The sequence below is a fragment of the Trifolium pratense genome, linkage group LG4 (assembly GCF_020283565.1).
Source record: "Trifolium pratense cultivar HEN17-A07 linkage group LG4, ARS_RC_1.1, whole genome shotgun sequence".
Taxonomy (NCBI): domain Eukaryota; kingdom Viridiplantae; phylum Streptophyta; class Magnoliopsida; order Fabales; family Fabaceae; genus Trifolium; species Trifolium pratense.
Genome location: NC_060062.1, coordinates 5,554,304 through 5,581,283, shown reverse-complemented (window position 1 = coordinate 5,581,283; position 26,980 = coordinate 5,554,304). Strand labels below are relative to the sequence as shown.

The 26,980-nt window shown below is 34.0% G+C and overlaps 1 protein-coding gene across 1 annotated transcript; it reads left to right on the top strand.

Annotated features, from left to right (window-relative positions):
• Positions 1 to 5,541: 5,541 nt before the first annotated feature.
• LOC123921604 (N-terminal acetyltransferase A complex auxiliary subunit NAA15-like) lies at positions 5,542 to 26,980 on the top strand. Its single transcript, XM_045974219.1, has 26 exons — positions 5,542 to 5,907; positions 6,991 to 7,069; positions 7,750 to 7,832; positions 7,922 to 8,071; positions 9,010 to 9,125; positions 9,881 to 9,986; positions 10,951 to 11,022; positions 11,110 to 11,225; positions 12,466 to 12,598; positions 14,444 to 14,521; positions 14,606 to 14,659; positions 14,811 to 14,881; positions 14,988 to 15,042; positions 15,114 to 15,209; positions 15,813 to 15,941; positions 16,067 to 16,149; positions 16,236 to 16,466; positions 16,829 to 16,961; positions 17,050 to 17,157; positions 18,059 to 18,190; positions 18,921 to 18,977; positions 24,508 to 24,605; positions 24,727 to 24,785; positions 24,877 to 24,988; positions 25,824 to 25,924; positions 26,286 to 26,980. Exons 1-26 carry the CDS (start codon positions 5,857 to 5,859, stop codon positions 26,480 to 26,482), a joined length of 2,700 nt encoding a protein of 899 aa, XP_045830175.1. The 5' UTR covers positions 5,542 to 5,856; the 3' UTR covers positions 26,483 to 26,980.

Genomic DNA, 26,980 nt, shown 5'->3' with positions numbered 1-26,980 from the left:
CCCGTAATAAGTGACATCACTATATAATAGGTTAAATATATTTTTCATACTAAAAAAAATATTTTTCATCATACTCGAAAATTTACCTCAACTGATAAAATTTTAATATTATTAAACTAAATATTTTTATTTGAATTCGAAGTTAGAGAATGTCACTGTTAAGTATGTGCATTTTTTATTGTAATTGTCATAATTAATTTGAATCTCACTGTTATTTTATCTCTATATAAATATATAAACTAGTTTGATTATAAATGTGTTCTTCTACATCTACAATTCAAATCCTAACTGGGATAGCATTTATCAAAAATAAAAATAAACAATTCAAATCCTAAAATCATTCTGGGAGTACTCATTATTACTCCATCCGTCCTAAAATATAAGGGAAAATTAGTCAAACAAAATTGATGTATCTAGTCCAAATTTTTGACCAAATACATTAATATTCTCTGACCAATTTTTTCTTATATTTTAGAACGGGTGAAGTAATTCATAACTACAATAGAGAATTCATTCATTCATTATCCAAAATCATATCACAAAATTAGAAAGGGTCAAAAACTCACAAGAACCGACAAGTGTCAGAACTTTGATGGGCATGCATGCACATATTTTTTAGAATTAATGGATGGATAGCATAGCATGCATTATTATATCACTCTTTCTTCTAGAAGCTCAATATTTGTGGATATTAATTGAAAAATAAAAAATGGACCACCATGTTCTTCCATAGGTGACAACACCTAGCTAGTTGATGTGTAAAATGTGTGGCACAGCTCAATGAGCATATTATATTATCTGTTGATACATTAATTTTTCATTGTCATTCTTTGTTTTGTGTATAATCCATTTTTCTATGCTACATTTTGGAGGTGCCTCCAATTTAATCGGTGATTTGTCTCCTAATATAATATGGTTGGAAATGGAATTTAACAAACAAAAAAAAAATAGTATCAACTTTTTACTGACTTTTTTTAATTTTATTACAGAAAAAGTACAAAACTCACATGAAAGAGTTTACTTTCCATTAACATAAATGTATGTAAAAAGTAGGGTTTTTTTCCTTCTCCAAATTATCTTAAGCCAAAAAGTAAGAAACTAATTAATCTTTTTTTTTTATAAGAATAATGAATATCCATTTAATTATATAATTATCTGTTTTAACCTTTTTTTTTTAATAATGTAGAGGACCTAAGTCCGAAAAAGAAACGAGTACAACGAAATTAATCTAGAGGTATTTAATCTCATACTGTCGAAATCAAATAAATTCTTAATTAATACTATATGACAGACATGTTTGATATGTCATAAACCTCATAATCAAGTGTGCAACCTTCATTTACCATTGCGTCCGCACATTTGTTAGCCTCCATGTGTGTGTGAACTTTTCACTTTCCAATCCAATAATAGAAGCTTCATTTGATTTAAGAAAATTTTGTATTTATTATTAATGAGTTAAACGTAATAATATTATAGTAAAAGTTAATAAAATTAGTAAAACTCATTTGTCATAAGGTAAAGTTATTTATTATAATAAAAATAAAAAATTATGTAAAAAAAAAATATGGTTAAAATATTGACCGAAGAAAAAGGATAACATATGTTTTAAAAAGTACGTTTTATGTTCCTATAATATGTTTGAAATATTGACCAAAAAATGTATAGTATGTTTAAAAAATATGACCGCCATGTTTGATTAAAAAAATAAAATAAATCAAACTGCGTACTTTAGCTCCTATATAAATTTATGGACTATTCATTTCAAAGAAAAATAGTTTTTTATGAAATAATATTAGAAAAAATTTAGGACAATAATGGAATGGTGTGATGCTTAGAAAAATTTATGAAATGTGATTTTTTTATTTTTTTTTTTAATTTAAATTTTTGGGCAAAGCAGACAGCTAAGCAAAAACAAATTTTAGAAGAAGAAACCTATGCAACACTGATGATATCATACTATTGACAAAATTTATATTAGAAAATGCCGACAAGAAAAGAAGAAACTATGCAACACTGATATCATATTATTGAAAAAAAATTAGTTTTAAAATTCTTCAATATAATTTGTAGACAAAAGAACAATCCTTCAATTTGGTCAAAACTATATTGATGTCACCTTAACAAAATTCCTCCAAAAGAAGAATTCGCATGGTAGAAATTGTTGATTTTTCATGTGTGTTGCCCAATCCACTAGTATAATAAAATACTATAACTTTTATTATTTTTTAAATTAAAATTAAAATAAATATTCACAATTCACATACCATGATGAATATAAGAGTAATTAAGTAATTCGTCAAAAAAAATTAAGTAATTGAACTCCCATTTCTCTAATTAAAGATGTGTCGTTCAGGAGAATTCATATTCAATTTCTGGTTAAATAAATTTTTGCGAAATCATACTTGACTTTTAGTCAAACTTTAGATTATCAGAATGTCTTCTCCTGAAAATCGGATGGTTAATACAAAAAATGTACAAACACATTATACAGTACTTTTTTATATTTAATTTTTTGGGTCCAGTAGGTTAGATACTAAACTCAAACACTATAAATGTAAAGAAATGAAAAATTCAGGATTCAAATCTCAACCCTCTAAAAATGTCTCTTAGTAGCTATCAATTGAGCTACTCTGAATTTTCGATAAAACTTATTAAGTTTGTTTGACAAAATTTATTTAATAATAAAAAAAAACTTACCGATGAAGTCCAATTAATCTAGTTCTTCGTAGTTGTCTTCGAAATGATTCGTTTTTATGTTTTACAGGGTGTGGAGTTTAAGATGATCTTAATCATTTATTCTTGAATTTGTGCTTTTTTTGGATCGGTTTGATGTGATATTTTGATTCATTTGTTTTTTTGCATTTAATAATTACTGGATTTTAAGCACACCTTATATGTCTAATATATGTTTTTTCGGCTTCTTAAAAAATTGAAATTTTTTCCATATTCAAAAAGCTTGAACTTCTAAGGAATAGTCAATATTTTAAAGTCCAAGAGGAAAACAATTTAAATTTCATGGTCTAATTGCACAAGGATGGCAGCACCTAAAATTAATCAGAATCTTCAATATGATGACTGAGGCTTTCTTTTTTCAACGTTCTTTGATCAATGCATTTTTTTGACTCAACATTATTTCTTTGATGCTAAACATACATTAAACGATATGTTGCTTGCTGGTATCAACTGGGTACATCATATCATATATAGTACTAATATTCATGCTCACGTCATATTATAAAATATATATTCATGCTCACGTACATAACAAAATTGTGGGGTTATGTTAGAACTTTGATAATAGTATATATTTCATAAATAATTAATAGAAATAATAATTTATTAAATAAAAATAGTATTTTCTTACAACAATTAAAAATAGTGTTAAATTTGAGAAATTTTACGAACAAATACATTTTTTAAATAAAATAAACCATAACTAATAACTCAAAAAAATAAATCGAGTAGAAAGAAAGAAGAAGAAAAAGTATTGACTATTCTCTCTAGTCTAGGGCCAAAATCAAATTGAAAATTGCTCTTTCGGCCCCCTTATGTTGCTCTAAGGCCCTCCGTTCTGATCAAATTACCTATAGTTAATTTTGGAATTTACGTTCCGAAATGGTTATTTTTTCAAAAAAAAATTGATATTTCGGAAGTTACCATCCGAAATTAACCAAAAAGATGATTTCGGAACATAATTTCAAAATACGTTACAAAATTAACTAATTTTGGATCCTACGATCCAAAATTAACTAATTTTGGAATTTACGTTCCGAAATGGTCTTTTTATTTTCAATTTTTTTTATATTTCGAAAGTTACAATCCGAAATTAACTAATTTTGGAACGTACGTTCCAAAATTAGGTGTTTTTGGATTGTATCTTCCAAACCATTTTGTATCCCAAAAATCAGGAATATTCTTGGGTTTTTTTTTTTTGGGGGGGGGGGGGGGGGGGGGATGGGCTAAGAGCATTGCTGGGGTCTAAAAAGCCATTTTCAAATAAATTAGCAAAATAAAGGCCCGGGTTATCAAAGAAAAATAAAAGGCCCAATCCAATATCTAGCCACTTTCAAATAGTTCTGTTTTGTTTCCAACTTCAAAAGTTTTTTTTTGGCGTCCTATGAATTTATCGTGTGTTTTATTTTTACTTATTCGCTACTTATAGATATTATAAAATAAGAAATTAAAAAAAATATATCATATGATACTTAAACAGAGGATGAAATTTGAGAAATTCATGGGACTCCAAAAAAAAATTTCCTTAAACTTTTGGTTGACCCTAGTAGCAACACCATCATTTCTCTCTTTTCTCCAATATCTTCATTATTTAATATCACTATTCTTCATAGGAAAAAAATCCAATATGACTATTTTCTTTCATTATTCTGTTTCTTTAATTATTCAATAAGAATTTTCTTTATAGTGGACACGCGTTTTCATCTTCTTCATCATTTAATATCATGGTTTTTTTCTCCATCTTTTCCATCTTCTTCTCCATTGTTGCAATAGATTGAAATTGGACGAAGGTATTACACAATAAGTATGTATGTTAGTATGTGTGCCAGGATTATACCTCCTCTGCGTATTTAATAAGAAAAAAAATACATTTTAGATTAATAGAATAACTTATATATTTAGTCAATAGTTTAGACAAAATACAATAGTTATTCAAATGCATGTAAGAATTATGGATAATTCTCAATCTTACGAAAGAGTCAACAAACGAAATGCAAGGCTACTTATGCTCCTTGGGCAAGTATTTGAGTCACATGCATGACAATAAAATTCATACTAATGTGTATCTGCCCCAATTTGAAGGGAAAAACCAAAGTTGACCGAGTTTGTATTTTCTCCAATTTCAAAAGACGAGATTGAGGTGGATGATGAAGATATTGACACCCACCCCGAACCCGTTCCGCTTATATTAGAATTATATAAGAGTTTAAGGTTATACTTTTTATTACCGTTGAAACTTGAAACGAATATGGAGATATCCAAACTTTATGATTTTTGGATTTAGGGAGAGGAAAACCAATTCCTACCCCGCCCCATTGCCATTGCCATGTCTTGAATTTTGAAGTAGGGTATTTAATCAAAGAGAATGAGACATGTAAAATTATTTTACACCATCATTTAGTACCAATAATATATGAGAAATGTTGATTGGTACGAATCAATCGACAACGAAACATACGAACACTTAACTGACCTCTTTAAGCACTCACTTTTACCTGATTTCCACCAAAACACGAAATTGTTATATATAATTGTATATGTGTGAGAGATAAGTACTAACCTTAATCTGATTTTTGTCACATACATAACATATATAAAAATATTATGTATGTGCCTGAGAAATAAGATGTAAGCCACAAAATTTGGTCTTGTGGTGGAGTTTCATTGTTTTGAGTAGTACATTATAAGTCATAAGTTCGATTTCGGTTCATTATACCAAATAACACTCTAATAATTAAGCTGTACTATTAGATATCGGTGTGAAAATATTTTAGACTACTTAGCATGTGCATTATACAATTACAATCTATGAAGCACAGACACAGACACTGAACACGACACAAACATGTAATCATAAGTGTCGGTGTCGGTATCAGACACGAACACCGACATGTATCAGATACGGACTCGCCTAATCTGAGAAGTGTCGGTGCTTCCTAGATTCCAATACTCGTGAAAGCAAATGGTAATTTCCTTACTGGTTCGTTCGAAGTAAAAGAAGAACCTTACTACTCATTCACGCTTTCTTCTCTTTCGCTTCTTTCTTTGTTCCCATTCTCTAGTGTTCAATTCAATCTCTCAAACCCTATCATCTCTCTCTCTGCAACAACACCAACAACAACAATGGGTGCTTCACTGCCTCCTAAAGAGGCTAACCTCTTCAAGCTTATTGTTGTATGTCTCTCTCTCTACTTTATTGCTTTCACTTCTTTAAACCCTAGGATTATAGGTTCAATTTATTTCATGTTTGGGAGTGTGGAGTTTAAAGTCTTTGGGGATTGATGATTGATAGTTTGGTAGTACTTCAAAGCTGTGTGTTCTTTGGGAGGATTTCAAAGGAAGAAAGTTTTGTTTTTTTGGTAGTTGTAATTGAGTTATTCAATGGAGTTTCAGGATTTAAATGGAGGGAAATTCGGTGCTTTAGAATTTGAGTTATTGGAAGTTTGAATTGATATAAGAATCTGTTATAAATTGAGTTTATTGGATACTTTAACATTTGAGTTATTGGAAGTTTGAACTGATATAAAAATATGTAATAAATTGAGTTAATTTGATACTTTAGAATTTGAGTTATGGGTATGGGAGAGAATTTGCCAATTTGGTACTTTTTTTTTTTTTTTTTTGGGTATTAACCCTCCGGCCCCCAAGGGAAGGGCCCCTGCTAATCCGGGGTCCGGTGCGAGATAAGTAAAGTCTGACCAAGAATTGTTCCCAATTCCCATCAGGAATCGAACTCAGGTTCTCCCGAACGATCCGTTCTAGGGGGAACTCATTAACCACTTGAACCCAATGTCTTGGTTGTCGATTTGGTACACCAGAATTATGGTTATACATGTCAGTTGAAAATATGCCAATGCAATCGGCCATGGTAGCTGTTTGACAGCGCTGTTTCAGAATGACCGTGGATGATTTTTTTTTTCCAATGTGTGTGTGTGTGGACTACTAGCTGACTGAATCACTTGGCTAGGTCGTGACTCGTGAGTAGTGAAAATAAATTTTGGGAACAGTTATTGCCTCTATAAGGGATTAAAACTGAAAAGATGAAAATAGCTTGGCATTTTTATCTTCTTAAGGGACTAGGTGATTTGTTGCAGTGGTTTTGAAATTTTTTATGTATATGTTAAAATGTCCATTTGTTGCTCAAAAGCTTATGCAAATAGAATTTGATTATTTTATGTTAGTGAAATGATATTTTCTTTTTGAGGTGATGGATTAGTTTTATGATGAGGTCATTTGTCCTTGTTTTTATTGCTGCAGAAATCATATGAAACCAAGCAGTATAAAAAGGGGCTCAAGGCAGCTGATGCTATTTTGAAAAAATTTCCAGACCATGGAGGTATACATTTTTTTTGGCAATTCCTTTTTTATGCTTTTCCATAGATTCAGGGGACATTAAGGTTTGTTAAGTTGAGAATTGTTTTCTATTTTCATTTCATGTTTTCACTTTTAATCATGAAATTATCTCATTGTTTAAACTTTTGTTCTTGTTCTTTCAATAAATAGTAATGACACTTTGTTTGAACTTAGTTTCTTGTTGATAAAGTTCTGTATGAGAAACTGGTGAAATAACTCAATGTCTTCTCTTTTAATTACAAAAAAATGACGCATTTATTTTATTATGTTACCTATTTTTAAAGTTTTGTATTAGAAATATTAAAAAAAAGAAAGTTTTCATTTTTGCTTATAATGTTTCCAATTTTTGAAGTTTGGTATACAAAACAGTGAAAAAGAAAGGCTTTCTCTGTTTCCCATACAAAACTTTGAAAACCAGAAACAAAGTAAAATAAGGTGTTATTTTTTGTAATTAACAATGAAAATAAGTGTGCTGGAAATAGAAATGTTTTATGCTTCCTTCCCAACTTGTTTGAATCATGCAAGAAATGTCATCTTTTCAAATGTAACTTCCCCAATCCAATTCTATCTCTTTGCTTTCAATTGCAGCATATTTGGCTTCTTTGATCATATATATATATTTTTTAATATTTATTTGTGCCCGTTCCTTTTTCTGGATGATAGAAACTTTATCAATGAAGGGTTTAACATTAAATTGCATGGATCGTAAGTCTGAAGCATATGAACTTGTTCGTCAAGGATTGAAGGTCTGTGTGTTGTCTTTGAGTTTACTTGATTTATTGATCTTTTAATCATTGTTTGTCAAGTGATTCGGCTTTAATATTTTCCGGTACAGAATGACCTTAAAAGTCATGTTTGCTGGCATGTTTTTGGTCTCCTTTATCGGTCAGACAGAGAATACAGGGAGGCAATCAAGTGCTACCGAAATGCATTGAGAATAGATCCCGACAATATTGAAATTCTGCGCGACTTATCACTCTTACAGGTACCATCTTAAATGCATTTTACCTTTATTGCTTCTTTATAGTAGTTATGAACTCATAAAATATTTGAACACACACACACACACGCAATGCAATGAATTTATCTTGAACATTGGTCTTTTATGTTGATGTGTTCACGAGTCAGATATCATACTGCCAAGAGTTTGTTTGATTTATGGATATATCTTTGTTTTCTCTTTGCCTTATTTCTTAAGTAGTTTAGGTTTTGATCAGAAGTCATATAAAACATATGACTGAGCAAAAAGTGACCAAGTAATGTGTTAGATGGAGAAGTTTCTAATTTCTATAGACATATGGCTTAATATTTGAACAAATAAATCTGATTTAGAATGCAAGCTACCTGTTGATGAACGAGAAAATGTAAAATAATAAAGTTTGCTAGGTTAGGATCGTTAGAGGTCATAGTTCGCACATGATTCTCATCTAGTCATTTCGAATCTTGGTTATCTGCTAGAACTGAAGATGAACATAGATAATTGTGGGGGAATGACTTTGAACTGAAGATGCAAATAGATAATTGATGTTGTTGCTTATTAGATCTGGAACCTTACCTGCGTTAATTATACTTCCTTCTTTTGTACCAAAAGAGATTAGTTTGATGTCATTTTAGTCTTCAAAAGAGTTGAATGTTGTCCATTATCCTAAGCAGGCTATGACAAATATCCAACTCTTCAATAACACAAATATAGGAGCTTCTCATAGGAATATCTTACATTATAACATTATTATAAGATTTGTGTAGCTAATTTTCATACAGCTTTCCACGAACCGTGGAGCAAATAAATGAACTGCTGCTCTATTGTACTGTGTATCCACCACTTATGAAATAAATATGCACGAGTATATAACCGGTGATTTTTTTTTTTATAATGTAATATGGTCTACTTATGTGATAGTTCTTTCTACTCTTCACTGACAGGCTCAAATGAGAGATTTATCTGGCTTTGTTGAGACTAGACAACAACTTTTGACTCTTAAGCCAAATCATCGCATGAACTGGATTGGTTTTTCTGTTGCCCATCATTTAAATTCTAAGTATGATATGTATTTATGTTGATTACCCCCCCAGTTGTTGACAGCTTAAACTGAAATTTGTTGTAGCATGATTGGTCTTGGAACAGTTTTCCTCTTATATATTTTTTTTCTGAATCTTTGGCGTCCTTGACTCAATATATATTTGACAGTTTGCCTCTATTGTACCAATTTTTCCTGTCCTTTTTTTTTTCTTCCTTTTAATGAAAAATAGAAGTAGCGGTTGTGTAGTAATCTGCAAGAGTTTCCTTATTTTAAGTTAATATAGGAGGCCCTAAGGATTAGAGCTAGGTAGGTGGTAAAAGGAGGAAGAGTATTGAATTGAACCCAAATATCAAGATCATCCCGATCTTGAAAGACTAGGAGAGTTGCCACATGAGATATTAGCTAGTTGGTAGATACTATCTTTTTCCTTTATATCTTAACACAAATATGACCTTGAGCTCTCAACTTGGCTAAGTTAATACATAAATATAAAAGCTTTCATTTTCACGAATAATAATTATGGCGTTCTGGTTAGTCTCTATTTACTGTGTTATTTGTGCATTTTTTTTTCATCCGGTATCGGAACATAGTGATCAGAGAATAATTCGAGGAGCCTTTTAGAGAATAACTATTTTGGAACCAAATTCTCCTTCATTTCTTTATTTACCGAAGTCTAGCCTGAACCCGTGGGTCATTTCATTAGTCTAGTTTCTTAATTTTTTTATTATAAGTAGTTGTTGAAATTTAATACAGACCTTTTGAATGTGTAACAGTGGGTCCAAGGCTGTGGAAATTTTGGAAGCATATGAAGGGACTTTAGAAAAAGACCATCCTCCAGATAATGAACGGTGCGAGCATGGGGAAATGATTTTATATAAGGTTATACTTTGACAGAATGTTGCATCTGTTTCTTATTGAATGCTCAATCAATGCTTATTTACATTTTATTTACATATTTGGTGTCTCATATAACTTTCAGGTTAATTAACTTTATGCGTACACATTACATATAAAAATTTATTTTCATATTATTTATAACATCTAAAACAGTATAAAAGGATCTGCGGTAACTTGTCTTTGACCTTGAAGTCTATGGTTGAAACTGATAATGTAAAACCGAGACTGGAAATTTGGTGACCCAGTTCCCTTGCTGATCTATTTAGAATGTTGACCATTGTTATTGTTATAATATTAGAAAATATATTGCAATATCTTTATATTATCTTAGTTTGTTGCGTAAGATCAATTTGTAATTGTAGAGCATCTTAGGTTATCTCCTAGGATTAGTTTCTATACTACAGATTAGGATTCTTGTATCCCTATTTACATGGATTAACATTTAGTTTTTTGTATCAAATTAGTATGAACGTAGAACACTATAATTATATATTGCTTTATTCTTCTCCTCCTTTTAATCTGAGCTCCATAACTTAAACAACCATTTTTCTATCAAACCAAGTGATATGGATGGTTTCGGAATTTTGGGTTGATTGCTTACCAGATGGCTGAATTAGCAATTTAGTGATCTGAGTGAATGGTTAAATCATTGGTTCAAAAAATTTTGATTGTAAAAATGAAAAGGGCACCCTGGTGCTTTACAGCTCCTGTCATGGTGGGGTGTAGAGGAGGTTCAGATCCATGTAGGCAGTCTTACCTTGGTTCAAAAAGTATGACTTAAGTTAAATTTCATTTGTTGAATGTGAATCTTTTTTGTTTTTTAATTGCTTTCAGTTCTACTTGGTTATATTTGAGTATGTGAAATTTTGTACAGTTTGGATGCTGATATTATGTTATCTAAATTTTTCTTATAAAACTCTTTTTTGTGCCAAATATTATTGCTCAGATCTCTTTGTTAGAGGAATGCGGATTTCTTGATAGAGCTCTTGAAGAGTTGCGCCAAAAAGAAACAAAAATTGTATGTATGCTATAGTTACATGGGTAATTTGGTAATTTAACTTATTATCCATGATACAATAACTTGTTTGTGATAATGTCTTTTTAGGTTGATAAACTTGCTTTTAAAGAACAAGAGGTTTCACTTCTTGTGAAGCTTGGTCATTTAGAAGAAGCAGAAACGATATACAGGATATTACTTTCCATGAATCCTGATAATTATAGGTAACATAGAACAATTATATTTTAGGTCAAAGTGTATCAATTGATCAGTCATTTTAGACGTTTTTCCTTTTTGTGTTTTCTCCCCGAATTTCTCGTTTGTTTGTTTTTTAAGCCTGAATGGTTTATTTCACACACTTCTAGCTTATAAATAAAATTATTCTATACACCAAAAGTTTTGGTTTCAATTACTCATTGTGTTTCGAATGGTGAGATGAATACATATTGTTCAAGGTAGCTCTTATTTATACTTCTATGACGACTGTTTCTTTTACTTCCCCCACCATTTTTCCGATTACACGTAGCACACAACTATATTTTGTCTTGTTATATTAGTTTATTGTGATTGGTTTTGTGCATCTTCCATGACCTGCTTTTGTGCTTATTTTGAAGTTATTAGGCCACTTCTCCATTCCTGTCCAGAATTTGGAAAGAACCGTAATATACAGGGTTCAATTTCTCACTTCTTTTTGTATCAGTTTGTGCCCTCAACTACAATGCATCTTAGCTCTCATCTCGAACTTCTCTCTAGATTCTGATTCTCGGAGACTAAAACCAAGCCTCTGTTGAAACCACTTGACACAACCTCCCCAAAGGTTCTCCATGACGCATTCTGACCACTTTCCTACCAGAAACCCACCATTTGAGAGATCTAGAGACCTCTCTTGTCCAAATCTAGTTCACCAGATGTCTATCTTTCCCTCTCACCCCGTATTCTTATTTATAGGCAACAAGCTTTATTTATTTCTTCTAACTATCCCAGTCTTGTTAACTAACCAACCCCCTTTAATTATCTAGTGTCCAGTATGACTATGACTGCAATTTTGAAGTGTCTGTGCGCCCCTTTGGATAGGATAATCTTTAAAAAAGGGGTAAAATATTTCATTGATATGTCTTACTTTTGGAACCGAGAATTTTATCGGGTACCTGTGATTGTGTATATTCGTTGTTTATACTTGATTTCTTACTAGTGGAAGGGTGGGTTCTGCTTAAAGGTAGATTAGGATAAAGCTCATCTTGTCAAGTTTTCAGAGAAATTAGTTTATTTATTTTTCATTAGCTACCATGATTAAATTGATGGATGGAGGGATGATTTTGCTGCAGTTGTTTTTCTTTTTTCCTTTGGCTCTCATTGATTTGATAAACTATTTATTTTGTATTTGAATTGTCTATGACGTGCTTATTTTTATTTACTATACTTGTAGAAGCTAAACATTAATTCTTGTTTCATGTTACCAATCAGTTACTACGAGGGTCTCCAAAAGTGTGCTGGATTATATTTAGAAGATGGGAAGTACTCTTCTGATCAAATAGATCAGTTAGTTGCGTTGTATGAAACACTTGGGCAGCAATATAAGTGGTCTTCTGCAGTTAAGGTAACACAGTTCATTGCTGTTATTCTAGTCATTTATACCTTTTTGTTTACTTGATATCTTTCTGTAAAAGGTTTACAATCAACAGTAATATTTTACTGAATTATCCATGTAAGACATTTTAAATATTTGCTTTTTATGTGGCAATGGTTCTTCTAATATACAAATATTAGTGTATTACTGTGTTGCTGATAGTGTTTTTGGAGGCAGGAATTACATTGTTTCATGCTTGATTTTAAATGTCGCCAAAACTTGAATCAATTACCTATAAGCCTAATAAGTGTATTCATAATGTCTTAAATTTTGTTTTTGAATCGAGAATGTCAATAACTTAGGAAATTTAAATTACAGGGGTATTGAATTACAATGGTTTAATTACTTCCATTTGCAATTTGTTTGGATTTTTACCATGATATTGAATAACTGGAAGTGGCTAACTATCATGAATTCAATTTTGTCATGGTCCTCATCACACATGAATCTCAACGTCCGTAATTGAATGTATAAGTTTATGTTTAGGCAGCTGTTTTATGGCGCCCAAACTGCTTTTGAATGGTTAAAATGCAGTTTCAGGGCTAGGAAACACAGCTAGCCAAACATGTGCTAAGTCTGCAAGTCGACCTACATTTAATTCCTGCATGTTTACCCATGATTCCTACTCAGACCATGCGACATCACTTTTTATCAACGAGATAATGTTTGAGGTGAAAAATAGATATATAATTTGATTTTGTGGGGGGGGGGGGGGGGGGGGGAATTTAAGGAACTTGGGAGATATGAAATCTCAGCAGAGAGAAATGCAATTTATCTGAATAAGAGAAGTAGATATGCAACTCAAATTGAGATGGGGGGGGGGGGGGATTTAAGGAACTTGGGAGATATGAAATCTCAGCAGAGAGAAATGCAATTTATCTGAATAAGAGAAGTAGATATGCAACTCAAATTGAGATTTAGAGGAGGATTTCACAAAACTACCGTGTTGGTATTTTGCAGTGTTAATCACGCCATTGCAGCCTGTGAGCGCTTGATAAAAATACTGTAGAATTTTCAAAATTCTGTTTTTGAAATGGTGTCGTCAGGCTTCAAATCGAGCCCCTGGGCAGATATAGGAGGTGCAGTCGAGGAGACCTTCTAGATGTTAGCGGTTGCGGTGTGGGGAAGAGGTGCTGCCATTGGAATCCCAGTCTTCAACAGATCTTAGAACGAGGTTGTCGGGGAAGCAGCGAATCTCAATTGTCACAAATCTGGTAATGTATTTGAGGGAGACGGTGTCAGCGGAGTGCATGTTCTGTTTGCCCACCAGGCACAACTTTCAAGGTCTGTTTTGCAGTACAGCACCAAACTTTTGAGTAACAGTAGGCTCATGGAGAGAAAGTATAGGGGTTGGAAAAGGGGGGATGTGAGAAAGACGGGTGGCATAGGGCCACTGGAAGGTCCAAGAGGGTGGCACTATGTGCTGCTGGGAGAGGGACCACCTCAAAGATGTGGTGGTGGGTTGGAGGGGAAGGGGAGGCGGAAGCGGAAGCGGAGAGAGAGCATGATGATGAGAGAAAGAGAGGTCTGTAAATAAAATATTTGAGAAAATTTAAATTCGACGGTGCTAATGTACATATCCACTGTTTTAAACTAGTGTACTCTATACGCAGCTGCTAAAGAAGTAATCCTATGTTTGTTGACATTGTCACACTCACAGATCAATGTGTGGGCATATTCTAGAATTTAATATAGTATACACAAATCAATGTATGGTGTTCTACTGATGTATTTCCTATCAAGTTAGGTAGTACTATTGAAGTTCACAATTTTTTCGATGGAATTCATTCTTCGGTGGATCTTTTTGTTTGACAGAGAATACCCCTGGATTTTTTACAAGGTGACAAATTTCGAGAAGCAGCAGAAAGTTATATTAGGCCTCTCTTAACTAAGGTATACAGAGTTCCTTTACATGTTTTATGTGCTTGGTTTAGTTATTTCAAGATTAATTGAAGTTTATTTTTGTGTTGTTTATAGGGAGTTCCATCTCTGTTTTCTGATCTTTCTTCTTTGTACAATCATCCTGGGAAGGTCAGTTTTATCAATTACATTTCTAATATAAAAATTGTTTGGGATTTTTGATTGACTTTTTCTGCATTATATATATTATGATATGATGACAAAACTACTGATTCTGCAGGTTCTGATTTATTTTTCTTCATTTTATTTGAAATTTGTCCAGGCAGACATTTTGGAACAAATTATTCTTGAGTTAGAGCATTCAATTAGGACATCAAGCCAATATCCTGGGAGGTATAATACTTATTACTCTTTTTTCCCATGTCAATGAATGGCAATGATCGTTCTAGTTGGTACTTTTGTATTATATATAAATAACCATTGTCTCTCTTTTATACAGTACGGAGAAAGAATCCCCTTCAACTCATTTGTGGACTTTGTTTTTCTTGGCTCAGGTTTGTAGCTACAGTTTGATATTTAGATTCATTTCCTGCATCCTTTCACTAATAAATTTATACTGGTTCAGCATTATGACAGGCGTGGCCAATATGAGATTTCTCTTTCTAAAATCGACGAGGCTATAGAACACACACCTACTGTCATTGATCTATATTCTGTCAAGGTTTGTTCAGATGAACACTATTCTTCTTGTTGTTGAATTAATTAATTTTTGTTGTTGTCGTCCTTTCTGTTATGTTATAGTTAACTCTTAACTATGGTTTGGCTGATTAACTTCTAGAATTTATGCTTGTTCAAAAAAAAAAACTTCTGGTATTTATGTGACACATAATTTGTGTAGAATGTAAATCGTCGTTCATCGTGAGTATTAGACATTTGGTCAGCATTGTCACATAAGTTATTGCCATGTGCATTGCGTGTTTCTTTGTGCTCAAAATCCCTATTTGATTAATTTTGCAGTTTCTATCATGCTGCTTAACTCATTCAGAATGCTTAAATGCCAGATAATTTATCATTTTTATGTTAATAGAAAAAGACAAGATATTTCTGCACAGTAAAGCTTAGTTTTTTAATATTGAACTTTTAATCAAGCACATTATCATTGTAAGTTTGTAACTCGATTAAATAAGATGACAGTCACTTGTGGGACTTGTATGTGAGAGTACAGATGGATAAAATGAATTGAAACTGAGATGTGAATTCCTGGTGCCTTTGTCAACAGTTAATAACAATATTGAAAGATTTCTGATTGTCTTTTGTATAACAGAGTCGGATATTGAAGCATGCTGGTGATTTGAATGCTGCTGCTGAATTTGCAGATGAAGCAAGGCGTATGGACCTTGCTGATCGTTATGTTAATAGTGAATGTGTTAAGCGCATGCTGCAGGCTGATCAGGTTTCTGTTTTTAATTGCATTATATTTAAATATCAGCTAAGAGGCTTAGTGATTCAAATGATTCTCTTTTTTCTCTTTTCTGACTCTGGTGTATTTATAATTTTATATATTCCCTTGCTATAAAGGTGGCTTTGGCAGAAAAAATAGCTGTGTTGTTCACAAAAGATGGGGATCAACATAACAACCTTCATGATATGCAATGCATGTGGTTAGTATACAATCATGTTTTAATATTATGCACATTCAGTTTGTGGCTTAATTCTTAATGCATGTTGTAATATCTATACTTTCAAGGTACGAGCTTGCCTCGGGTGAAAGCTTTTTCCGCCAGGGCAATCTTGGGCGGGCTCTCAAGAAATTTTTAGCAGTGGAGAAGCATCATGCTGATATTACCGAGGACCAATTTGATTTTCATTCATATTGCTTAAGGAAAATGACTTTGCGTATGTATGTTGAAATGCTTAAATTTCAAGATCAATTGCACTCACATGCATATTTTCATAAAGCCGCAGCAGGAGCTATCAGGTGAATATCATGTCTTTTGTTGGTGTGCTGTTTTAATGCATGAGTTGTTATGCTTGGTAGTGTTTGCGGTGCCCTAGATAAATGGGTTTGTACATGCATGGGAGCTGAAATCCCTGCACAAATACACACGAGAAGCAATGAGTATAAGTGAACTTGTGATTGTTATTAGAACTTTCTTTTCCTTTGTTGGTTCTAGCATTCTCTTCTTCACAGTTCTTTTGAGGCTAAGGGTTTTCTGACATGGGTTTTCCTTAAGGATTGCAATGACTGTTCCACGTATAATATAAGTTAATAATATAATTGAGGCATTTTTCTTCTGATTTTGTATTTTGATACTGTGTTTGTATCACTTGGAACTGCAGATCTTATATTAAGTTGCACGATTTTCCCCCAAAGTCTACAGCAGAGGAAGATGAGCATATGTCAAATTTGCTCCCTTCTCAGAAAAAGAAAATGCGACAAAAGCAAAGAAAGGCAGAAGCAAGAGCTAAGAAAGTATTATAGTCATGTCCACAGCTTCTAGTGACTTAAATGCAGTAAAGCCTTTAATGTTGCTCATGCTTTTGTTCTATTTTGTTTTTAGGATGCAGAAGAAAAGAATGAAGAGTTAAATTCTAGTGCGGTATCAAAGTCTGGGAAACGAAATGTAAAACCTGTTGATTCTGATCCACACGGGGAGAAGTTATTGCAGGTAAATTTTATTGTCTTTAATGACATTGGGATTCCTATTAAGCTCTCTTTTATTTTCTTTCACGCACAAAAAAATTCTCCTAGGTTTCATGTAGAAGATAAGTAACTATAGGTGACCATTGTTGTGGTTGTCGCCTTGCATATTGGCATTTTGCAAGTGTAGATGGGTAGAGATTATAGAGGGTTTAGATTCATTATATATGTTATAATATATAAATTTTTTCTAAATATCTAATCTAATTTGTATATTATAAAGTACATTAGGGTAACTTACATTATCCCCTTTAAGATTAGTTTCCATGTTTGTTTCCTTAGTTAAAGGGGGTTTTGAGTCGAGTATTAAGCTATTAGCATATATTGGAATTTGTGCCTTGTCTTCTGCAACAACATCCAACATACTACTCTGCCCTTATTTATAAGCAAAAATTACTTTTTAGATTCATTGAAAAACCAATGTAGTATCTAGTCTATATTTAGGCTAGATACATTGACTTTTCAATGAATCTAAAAAGTAACTTTTGCTTATAAATAAGGCCGGAGGGAGTATTATTCACATTTTTTCCTTCTAATTTGATTTTTCTGAGTGTTTATTTTTCCTCCCTCTACCTAAAGACTGAATCCTATAACTTCAACAATGTAAATATGAATAACAATATTCTTAGTTCCTCTGTAAATAGCACTTTGCTTTCAAATAAATATCATATGGAATTGACAAGTTAAAAAGCCATACTGAAAAATACCAAGGCTTGGCATATTTATCGAACTGTTGAAATCTGCATAATACATGAAAGTGTCACGTTTATCAGACACTAGTTTTAATGTCAGAATGTTTTTTACTATTGTCAATAGTTACTTGTTAGTACTGATATAGACCTGTCTCTTGTGTGTTTTTCCATGCTTAGGTCGAGGATCCACTGTCTGAAGCTGTTAAATACTTGAAGTTGCTGCAGAAGAATTCACCCGATTCATTGGAAACTCATTTGCTCTCTTTTGAATTATATACAAGGAAACGGAAAATTTTGCTTGCCTTTCAGGTATGAGGAGGAGTAACTTATTTTATTGGGCATCACTTTTTTTTGTTGCATTGTAAATTTGTCTGGCTAGTATACCTCTATCCCTAATATAAGCCTCATTTTAAAAAACCCTTTATCCTCTAGTATAAGCTCCTTTCTAAAGTACTAGATACATTAATTATTTTACAAAAATACCTATAATTAGTATCGTTGTTTAACTAAATGCACTCTTCCTTCGTCTCTCCCAATGATACTCTCAAATTCTCAATGGTTAAAACTTAAAACCCCTACTGAGATTGGCAAACAAGCCAGGATTCGGTCCCTCTAATTTCACTTTTCACACATCATGCCTCCTTCATTCCATTGCTCCCCCCTAAATGCAAATTTCCCTCCTCTCTCCCAATGATTACCACATTTCCTTTCTCCACTTATAACCTGCCAGATGTCCATATTTCAGTTAGACCTTCCCTCTCCACTTCATTCCTTTCATCATATTCAGCCGTCTAGTATTCTTCTTTCCTCACCTGATAGGCCTTGTCCTCTTGGCCCAACACCCTTCACATTCTTGCCATCTCTTTCCCTTCTCTCATATATTTCATGGTTCAACGAGAGCTCTATTTTTGAATAAACACTTAATGTCACGGTAGCTTTGATCATTTATACATTTCATTTCTTACACTTCTTTCTTCTTTATCATTTTAGACTATGATGTTAATGCAATTTGTTTTCTTTGCTATCTTTGGAGTTGTAGGCTGTAAAGCAGTTACTGAGGTTGGATGCTGACCACCCTGATTCTCACCGTTGCTTGGTATGTGTTGTAAATAGATAGTAAATATTTTATTACTAGAAGCAATCTTTTATTTTTATTAATAATATGTATTCGGCCCATGAGCCCATTAGGTTAGAATAGCCTATATAAACACATTAGTGATTGTACATTATTCAATAACTTGAAATATAATAATATATTCAGTTTTCACATGGTATCAGAGCTCTCGTTCTTTGAGGGCCTTGCTTCCGCATAAACCCTAGCCGCCTTCATCGCGGTCATAAACCCTAACCGCCTTCATTGCGGTTTTATTGTGATTTTGAAAGTACTGTTCACGCGTACTGTCCACGCGTACTGTTCACGCTTACTGTTCACCTGAATCGTTGTTCATCCGAATCACTGTTCGCGCACTGTTCATCAAAAAAAAAAAAAACTTTTTGAATCTTGTTGTTTCTGAGTTTTTTTCTCGATGGCTGAAGCAGTTGTGATTAAAAATGAAACTGAAGCTGAAACAGGGGATTACAAATCCCAATCAGAATTGCCACACTTCCCTTCGACTTACAAGTTGAATGCTAAGAATTACTTGAAGTGGTCTCAACTTGTGAAAACCCTCTTGAAAGGTAAAGGGAAGGTGGAACACTTAACTGAAGAACCTCCCAAAGAAACAGATCCCAGGTTCAAGAAGTGGGACACCGAGGACTCGGCCATCATGGGATGGTTATGGAGTGCAATGGTCCCAGAAATCAGTGACACTTGCATGTTTCTCAATACAGCAAAGGAAATTTGGAAAGCATTAGAAGAGTCTTATTCTAAAGCCAAAGATGCTGCCCAAATATATGATGTGAAGGTGAAAACCATGGCTGCTAAACAGGGAAACAAGACTGTTACAGAGTATGCAAATCACCTCAAAGTCTTGTGGATGGAGTTGGATCACTACAGGGTTGTAAAAGCCAAGTGTTCCGAAGATATGACCATACTCAAGGAGTATATTGAGCAGGATAGAGTCTATGATTTCCTGGTGGGACTCAATTGTGACTTTGACCAAGTTAGAGTACAAATTCTTGGCAAGGAAAAGGTACCTAGTATTAATGAGGTGGTGGCTATAGTGAGGAGTGAAGAAAGTAGAAGGGGGTTAATGCTGGCACCCCCTCCTATGGAAAGCTCAGTAATGTTGGCTGAGAAGAATTCAATCATGATAGCTGACCAAAAGAATGGGGGAGGAACCTATGTGGAGAAGAAAGATGAAGAAATAAGGTGCACTTATTGCAACAAGCCTCGCCACATTCGTGAAAATTGTTGGAAATTGAAAGGAAAGCCACCTAGTAGGCAGTGGGGAAAGAAGGGAGATTTACCAAAAAAGGGAGGACAAGCACACATGACTGGCAGTACTAGTGAAGCTGGTCTAGAAGGTATGAAGCAACTCAACCAAGTTGAGATAGAGAAAGTGAGATCTTTCCTTAGCAGGTTGGAGAGACCAACAGGTACTAGTACTTTGTCACATTCAGGTATTTTTTCATTCCCAATTTCCTTTGGCAAATTTCAATTTTCTGTTGGACTTAATGCTTCAGATATACCCTTTAAACAATATTGGATTTTGGATTCTGGAGCCACTGACCACATGACACCCTTACCCAAACATTTCTCTACGTATTCACCTTGCCCTAGTAATAGGAAAATATCCATAGCGGATGGCACCCTTTTAACTGTAGCAGGTCAGGGGGATGTCCGGATTAACTCATCCATAACCCTTAACAATGTCCTTCATATTCCAAAATTGTCTACTAGCCTAATCTCCATACAAAAACTCACAAAAGACCTGTCATGTAATGTTATCTTTTATAACAACTCTTGTGTTTTTCAGGACCAACAGTCGGGGAGGACGATTGGCTATGCTAGAGAATGGAATGGTCTTTACTACTTGGATAACCAAGATTCAAGCCCAAATTTACTCAACAACAACAACTCTTTCTTTTCAGAATCAATAAAGACCAACAGGGAGAAGGTTCTCTTGTACCACTGTCGCCTGGGTCATCCATCATTTAGAGTCATTAAGCAGTTATTTCCATTGTTTTTTAAATCAATAGATGTTGAGAGTTTTCATTGTGAGGTGTGTGAGCTTGCTAAACACAAGCGTGTACCTTTTTCAGTTAGTAATAAAATGAGTACTTTTCCGTTTTATTTAGTTCATACAGATGTGTGGGGTCCCTCAAATGTTCCAAATATATCGGGTACACGATGGTTTGTAACCTTTATTGATGATTGTACTCGGGTTACTTGGGTCTATTTACTTAAACAAAAATCTGAAGTTAGTTCTGTGTTTCTCCAATATTTCTCCATGGTTAAAAATCAGTTTGGTGTGAGCATTAAACGAATTCGATCCGATAATGCCAAAGATTACTTTAATCACGGCCTCAATTCGTTTTGTCAAAAAGAAGGCATAATTCATGAGTCGTCATGTGTTAAAACACCCCAACAAAATGGGATCGCCGAGAGGAAAAATGGACACTTGTTAGATCAAACGCGTGCTATGTTATTCCAAAATAAAGTCCCCAAGAAATATTGGGGAGAAGCGGTTTTAACTGCAACATATCTCATAAATCGTTTACCATCCAGTGTTCTTGCCTCTAAAACTCCTATGGAGGTTTTATCCTCATTTTATCCCGATGTGTCCACCTCTTGTAATCTCATTCCTAGAATATTTGGGTGTAAGTCGTTCGTCCATATCCATAGTGATGGTAGAGGGAAACTTGATCCTAGAGCCTTAAAGTGTGTCTTTATAGGGTATTCTTCCACCCAAAAGGGTTACAAATGTTATCATCCACCGTCTCATAAATTCTTTGTCTCCCGAGATGTCACCTTCCATGAACATGAAAGTTACTTCATTCAAACTCATCTTCAGGGGGAGAGCACAAGTAAGGAAGATGAGTCTCTTATACTCCCTGACCTTAATTTCGGGCCAGAAGTTGAGGCTGAAACTAGAGGTGACAATGTTGAGACTGAAATTGATCTTGAAAATATTGAAACTAAAGTTGACAATGTTGAGACTGAAATTGATTCTGAGAAAGATGGAAATGTTGGTGTTGATGTGAGGTATGGGAAGAATTTAGTATACACAAGAAAAAAGACCATTCCTGAATCTACTCATATCCATGAGTCCGATCCAACATTACATGAGGTAACTTTCCTTGACCCTTCAAACTCTAGTGATTCAATTTCAGAATTTTCTCATACCCAGGAACCAGAATCTAGCTCAACCATACAAAGGGAACCAGAATCCATTCTGATAAAACATAAAAACCCAAAATCCAGAGAAATAACACCAGTAGACTCTAAAGATTTACATCTCCCAATTGCCCATAGGAAAAATACTAGAACCTGCACCAACAAGCCACTTTACCCTCTATCCAATTACCTATGCTTTGAACAATTATCACCTACTCATAAAGCCTTCCTCACAAATCTAAACACTACCACAATACCTACCTCCTTATCTGAGGCATTGTCTGACAGGAGATGGAAACAAGCCATGGATTTGGAAATGGAGGCACTTGATAAGAACAATACTTGGAAATTGGTTTCTCTACCAAATGGAAAGAAACCTGTAGGGTGCAAATGGGTATACACTGTAAAATACAAGGCTGATGGATCTATTGAGAGGTACAAGGCAAGATTGGTAGCCAAAGGGTTCACTCAGACTTATGGAATAGATTACTCAGAGACATTTGCTCCAGTTGCAAAAATGAATACTGTTAGGGTGATATTGTCTTTAGCAGCTAATTACAATTGGGACTTGCAACAATTTGATGTAAAAAATGCTTTCCTTCATGGAGAACTTGAAGAAGAGATCTACATGGATGTACCCCCCGGATATCATGAAGATATTGCTGCCAACACCGTATGCAAGTTAACAAAGGCTTTATATGGGCTAAAGCAATCACCACGAGCTTGGTTTGGAAGATTCACTAAAGTTATGGTTGGTTTGGGCTTCAAACAAAGTCAAGGAGACCATACTTTATTTGTCAAACACTCTGAGTCAGGGGGAGTCACAGTGTTATTGGTGTATGTGGACGACATTATAGTAACAGGTGATGATGAAGAAGAGCAACAAATGCTAAGTCAACACTTAGCCAAGGAATTTGAGATAAAGTCCTTGGGAAAATTGAAGTATTTTCTGGGAATAGAAGTGGCTCATTCTAGGAAAGGGATTTTCATATCCCAACAGAAATACATTACTGATCTTCTGCAAGAGACTGGCAAGACAGCATGCAAGCCTGCATGTACACCAATTGATCCAAATGTAAAGTTGGGGAATGCAGAAGAAGATATTGCGGTTAATAAGGAAATGTATCAAAGGTTGGTCGGCAAACTGATATACCTATCACATACTAGACCGGATGTTGCTTTTGCTGTAAGCTTAGTGAGCCAATTCATGCACCAACCAAAGGAGATTCATCTACAAGCTGCACTCCGAATTGTTCGATATTTGAAAGGAACCCCGGGTAGAGGGATTTTGTTTGAACGAAATGGAAGTGTGGAACTTGAAGCATATACTGATGCTGACTATGCAGGGTCAATTGTGGATAGAAGATCAACTACAGGATATTGCACTTTCTTAGGAGGGAATCTTGTGACTTGGAAGAGTAAAAAACAAAGTGTGGTATCTAGATCTAGTGCTGAAGCAGAGTTCAGGTCAATGGCACAAGGAATATGTGAATTATTATGGCTAAAAGGCATCTTGGAAGACTTGAGGATAAAGAGTGATGAACCAATGAAACTCTACTGTGATAATAAATCTGCTATTAGCATAGCCCATAATCCAGTGCAGCATGATAGGACCAAACATATTGAAGTTGACAGACACTTCATCAAAGAAAAATTAGATAGTGGTCTAATTTGCACTCCATATGTCTCTTCCCAAGGCAACCTTGCAGATCTTCTAACTAAGGGGCTGAACAGCAATAACTTTGAAAGAATTGTTTCCAAGCTGGGAATGATCGATATTCATTCACCAGCTTGAGGGGGAGTGTTGTAAATAGATAGTAAATATTTTATTACTAGAAGCAATCTTTTATTTTTATTAATAATATGTATTCGGCCCATGAGCCCATTAGGTTAGAATAGCCTATATAAACACATTAGTGATTGTACATTATTCAATAACTTGAAATATAATAATATATTCAGTTTTCACAGTATGGTATCTCCTTTGAAAGAGAAAATTAGTTCCGTTTTATTGGGAGAGAGTATTTTTAATGATATTTTTTTATAGCAAAGCTATAATACAAATTATTCCATCTTTGCATAATAGTCATCTTTGTAAATTTATTATTCTTCGATTCAAAATTGTTTGTACATATGATATATTTTTAAGCATTGTGGTAGATTAGACAATCTGAAAGAAAATGTACATTTGGATTTGCAGAAGTTATTCCTAGTCTGTTATTCAATTTCTTTATTCTCATGTATGGAATTTGTCTTCTTTATTCTTGTGATTTCTTCTTTTCTCCATCACACACAAACAAGTAAAAAAAACACTTTCTGCTCACATTTATTTGTCCATATGTTGCAGATTAAATTTTTCCATCAATTGGGATCCATGAGTACTCCTGTGACTGAAAGCGAAAAACTGATATGGAGTGTCTTAGAAGCCGAACGCCCAACTATTAGGTTCTTGATACCTCAGTTTTTACCTTTGTCTTCCTTTAAATTTTTTTTTTGCAATATTTACTTTCATTCATTTTTGGACACGATTTAATTTTTACTTTATATGTTTATTCCTTTCTTGCAGTCAGCTGCATGAGAAATCTCTTTTTGACTCAAACAATGCTTTCCTTGACAATCATAAAGGTTGTCCCAGTGAGCATTATCATCTTTGTGGCATTTCATACATTTCAAGTTTCTTCATGAAGAAATTATATTGTTTCTCTATTGTTTGCAGATTCTTTGATGCATAGAGCAGCTTTTACGGAAATCTTGTACATTTTGGATTCTAACAGAAAGTCTGAGGCTGTCAAGTTGATTGAAGAGTCAGCAAATAATATTGTTCCAAGGTAATGTTTTACAACATCTTTCCATTTGATATAACCAACTCAACACATTTCTTGTGTCAGTTAAGTAAATATTGCAAATAATACATGAAAGGTATTTATAGAACAATGGACAGACCAATAAGCACTACAATAGCCTGAGAATCAGAGCAATTATTCTTCCTATAAATGCTAATGCTAAATATGGTAAAGATAGAAGTCAACTAGGTATTATTTACAATCAGTACTATGAGCTGTAAACAGAATCTGTACTAATATCTCTAATAACTTCCAACATATATTTGTGGCACTGCTTGACTAACTGGGACCTGAGAACGCTTGCCGTAATTCATCATCTCATTCTACTGGAGGGGGGCTTACCTGTTAACCTAATTTTTAGTATGGAGGGTGTTGAAAATCCCCATTTATTAGAAATATGACTTTGGCGGTGTTATAAGACTTGGGTAATCCTCATCTTACAAGTCGGTTTGTTGTGTTGAGTTAGTTCAAATTCTCAGAAGTCTCGCATATTGGCTGGAGATGTGGCCTAGATTATATTTAAAGCTTGGAAGGTCCTCACCTTACAAACTAGTTTTGTGGGGATTGAGTTAAGCTGTGAGCCCAAATTAAAAGAGAGGGGTTCTTGTCTTAAAATTTGGAGAGATTGGTAATTTGGTGCCTATCTATGCATCATTATATCTATCCTATAAAATTTTTCACTTTGTGTTGTTAGGGTTCATGTTTGTGTGACAGCAAGTGCGTCCCAAACTTAAGCTCCTTGTTTTCCTTTTAGTTTCATATTTTTCTTTCAAAACTGAGTAATGGAGACATTAAATCTTTCCTTAATTTTTTCTGCTAGAAATGGAGCAATCGGGCCAATCGGAGAATGGAAACTTAAAGACTGTATTGCAGTTCACCAGCTTCTTGGAACAGTACTTGTTGACCAAGATGCGGCATTGAGTAAGTATAACTGCAATAATTTTATGTTGCCTATATAATATTCTATAGGTTTGCCTTAAGGACCAGTGCATGTAATTTTAGTAACATGATATTTTCCACAAAAGGTCCTTTCCATGTACCAAAAGTTTTTGTATATGGGAGATTAAAAATGTACTGTTGCTCTGAAGTGAACAAGATTATAAAATTGTTTGATAAACATACAGTTAATAATTTTGCCACTATCTGCAGATGGGGCTGAGTTGCTCTCAAATTTATAAAGTTTTAAGGCTCTCTTCCTAGATATGGAATTGAGTTTCATATTCTTTTTATTGCAAGTAAGTAATTTTTGGTACTTAGTTTCTGCTGTTCTCTATTTTTGCAGGGTGGAAAGTGCGTTGTGCAGAGTACTTCCCTTATTCAACGTACTTTGAGGGAAGGCACAGCTCTGCCTCTCCCAACTCAGCCTTCAACCAGTTACGTAAGAATTCTGAAAAAGATAGTCCTAATCATTCAGTTGGTAATCAAAATGTGGTCTCCACCACATCAAACGGGAAAGCATTTGAAAATCTCACTATCTGATAAAATACATTCACGAAGCTAACAGATACATGCAAGTAACTTGGTTTGGGTGCTTGATAAACCAAACTGCATTTTACACTCCCAGAAACGACAGTGTCGCTGTTTGCTGCATTTGTCACAGTTTTGGTGCCTGTTATGGCGAATTCTACACGTTCTTCCTCCCATTTGCAAATGTGTATAATTTTACATCAAATAATGTTTTCCAACTGGCTCTTTTATTTGCTCTCCCTTTATTCACGGGAGGTGGTAGAGGGGCTCCAAGGGTTTGCACCATTGTCCGAGGTTATCATTTTCGTCGCTGGGAGAGGCTACACAATTTTTAGGCTTCTGGTTCTGCATCCAACCAACATAAATTAGGGAGAGCTTGTTGTACCTTTCTTATTTTATTAGCTTATTTATCATGTATAAACATTAAATCATGTTAAATTTTGCTACAAAGATGCTGGAATGACAGCTTTAATTTTGGATGGATTTAGTTGACAAAAAGGTTTTAGTTTA

Excerpts from the sequence above, each read along its gene's own strand:
- LOC123921604 (XM_045974219.1), top strand. The coding sequence starts at position 5,857 with ATGGGTGCTTCACTGCCTCCTAAAGAGGCTAACCTCTTCAAGCTTATT. Across the intron at positions 14,882-14,987 it reads TCAAGCCAATATCCTGGGAG|TACGGAGAAAGAATCCCCTT; the intron begins GTATAATACTTA and ends TCTTTTATACAG. Across the intron at positions 25,925-26,285 it reads TGACCAAGATGCGGCATTGA|GGTGGAAAGTGCGTTGTGCA; the intron begins GTAAGTATAACT and ends CTATTTTTGCAG.